General features: G+C 39.9%; 1 protein-coding gene across 1 annotated transcript in view; it reads right to left on the reverse strand.

Moving 5' to 3' along the window:
- Nucleotides 1-1312: 1312 nt before the first annotated feature.
- The window catches only part of LOC121373017 (sodium-coupled monocarboxylate transporter 1-like), a 23362-nt gene continuing 22054 nt past the window's right edge, over nucleotides 1313-2620 (reverse strand). The window contains exon 10 of the mRNA XM_041499460.1: nucleotides 1313-1764. Coding sequence (XP_041355394.1) covers nucleotides 1313-1764 — 452 coding nt within the window. The remainder of the gene's footprint in view (nucleotides 1765-2620) is intronic.

Genomic DNA, 2620 nt, shown 5'->3' on the forward strand with positions numbered 1-2620 from the left:
AAATAAAACATTTCTTTCTTTCTTTTTACCACTAGTAGAATGACTTGGCTATATCTTATATATGTTAAGGTGTTATCATACGGGAAGCGGAGTATGTGAGTGTAATTAATGTTTTGCATGCTTCCATCAGAGAGCTGTTCAAGCACGCCTGTCGTAGACACAACTTCTGACTTCGCCAGAGAGTTCTGTCTAAGACAAGGAAAGGGGACGATTTATCTGCGCATGCGTTAATAATGTACAGGTAGGGATGGGCTAAAGAATTGTATTTTTGATATAACTGCATGGTGGAAGTACCTGTAAAACTGTTCCTCCCAGATTCTTGGCTATGAATGCCATCCCGATACCGCACCCACCAAAAAACAAGACTGGAAACAAAGAAACATTTTTTTTTTGGTCAAGTAAATATACCAGAGGACAAGCCAACCAAAATTATACCTATTTTAAATTGGTGCGAAATTTGAGGCACATTTTGGAATATTTGGGTTATACTGTCAAAGAAACCATAATATTATTATTTGGTCTTATACTGTAACATGGAAGTTGTGGAGTCTATTTTTTGTCAAAAATTAAAATAAAAATAAACAAGAAAATAATATATGTTAGCAGTTTTGCTAAAACCACCGAAAAGATGAAATTTTGCATAAGAATATTTATATGCTTCTGTTTTATAGTTTGATATTTTATATGTGCACTACACACCGAAATGGAATACATTTAGTGTAATGTGGGCCGGGGGCCTAAAATACTTTGAATAAACAATTGAAAATTGAAAACAAATATACCAGAAAACAAAGTAATAATAAATAAATAAAAACAATAATAAAATAAATAAAACCTGGTACCCCCCCCCCCTAAAAAAAAACCCACAACACACCCCCCCCCCCCAAAAAAAAAAAAAAAAAACCCCAAAAACCCAAAACAACAACAACAAAACAAACAAACAAAAAGAAGCAAAAAAAAACAAAAAACACACAAACAAACCCAAAACCCCCCAAAGAATGATTTTCTTGAGACGAATTTCAGAAAAAGCCATCTACAAAGGGACGAGTCTAAAAAATATGCATTTACTTTTATAATTTTAGTAAAATTAGTACTTTTTCATATAAAAGTTTATTTTATTTTGTTTTTGTACTGTGATATCATTCATTCTGTCAGCTGATTTATATTACGTCACACGTATCATGTGACGTCAGCAACACGTGACATCGGCTTTATATCATATTGTCGATGACACCATGCATTTGTTAAGCCCACAATACGGAGACTTTGTGTCGGAGACCTTGTTTCCGAGACTTGTTTTCGTAATGTATTGTCAAACGTCTCCGAGACTTCGTTTCCGAGACCAGTCTTTAGAGATAGGGCAGTGTTTTATCTGCAGAGAGAAGTCTCCGAGACTTCGTTTCCGAGACCAGTCTCTAGAGATAGGGCAGTGTTCTATCTGCAGAGAGAAGTCTCCGAGACTTCGTTTCCGAGGCCAGTCTCTAGAGATAGGGCAGTGTTCTATCTGCAGAGAGAAGTCTCCGAGACATCGTTTCCGAGGCCAGTCTCTAGAGATAGGGCAGTGTTCTATCTGCAGAGAGAAGTCTCCGAGACTTCGTTTCCGAGTCCAGTCTCTAGAGATAGGGCAGTGTTCTATCTGCAGAGAGAAGTCTCCGATACTTCGTTTCCGAGACCAGTCTCTAGAGATAGGGCAGTGTTCTATCTGCAGAGAGAAGTCTCCGAGACTTCGTTTCCGAGACCAGTCTCTAGAGATAGGGCAGTGTTCTGTTTGCAGAGAGAAGTCTCTGAAACAAAATATCAACTACCAATTAGAACATATAAATAAATCACATGACATGACTGCAAATAGTATTTTTTCTTGTATGTCTGCGTGGATAATCAACGGTGCAACAAAATTCATTTAATTTCATTTCAAATTATTTTAGTGCTTATATCCAATTAAGGTTCACGCACGCTGTCCTGGGCACACACCTCAGCAATCTTGGCTGTCTGTCCAGGACAGTTTGTTAGTTGTTAGTGGTTAGTGAGAGAGACGAGGGTGTAGTGACCTTACACCTACCCACTGAGTCGTTAAAACTGGGCTGCGAACCCAGTACCTACCAGCCTTAATATGTTCCAGACCGGCCTCGGTGGCGTAGTGGTTAGGCCATCGGTCTACAGGCTGGTAGGTACTGGGTTCGGATCCCAGTCGAGGCATGGGATTTTTAATCCAGATACCGACTCCAAACCCTGAGTGAGTGCTCCGCAAGGCTCAATGGGTAGGTGTAAACCACTTGCACCGACCAGTGATCCATAACTGGTTCAACAAAGACCATGGTTTGTACTATCCTGCCTGTGGAAAGCGCAAATAAAAGATTCCTTGCTGCTAATCAGAAAGAGTAGCCCATGTAGTGGCGACAGCGGGTTTCCTCTCAAAATCTGTGTGGTCCTTAACCATATGTCTGACGCCATATAACCGTAAATAAAATGTGTTGAGTGCGTCGTTAAATAAAACAGGTCTTTCTAATATGTTCCATGGCTTAACCACGACGCCGCCGAGGCCGGTAACCAAATTCAGCAGGACTGTGCTGGAATGATTCTGTATGCATTCGAATAAAACTGGAATAGCCTTCCACATGTG

The sequence above is a fragment of the Gigantopelta aegis genome, chromosome 5, assembly GCF_016097555.1.
Source record: "Gigantopelta aegis isolate Gae_Host chromosome 5, Gae_host_genome, whole genome shotgun sequence".
Classification (NCBI taxonomy): domain Eukaryota; kingdom Metazoa; phylum Mollusca; class Gastropoda; order Neomphalida; family Peltospiridae; genus Gigantopelta; species Gigantopelta aegis.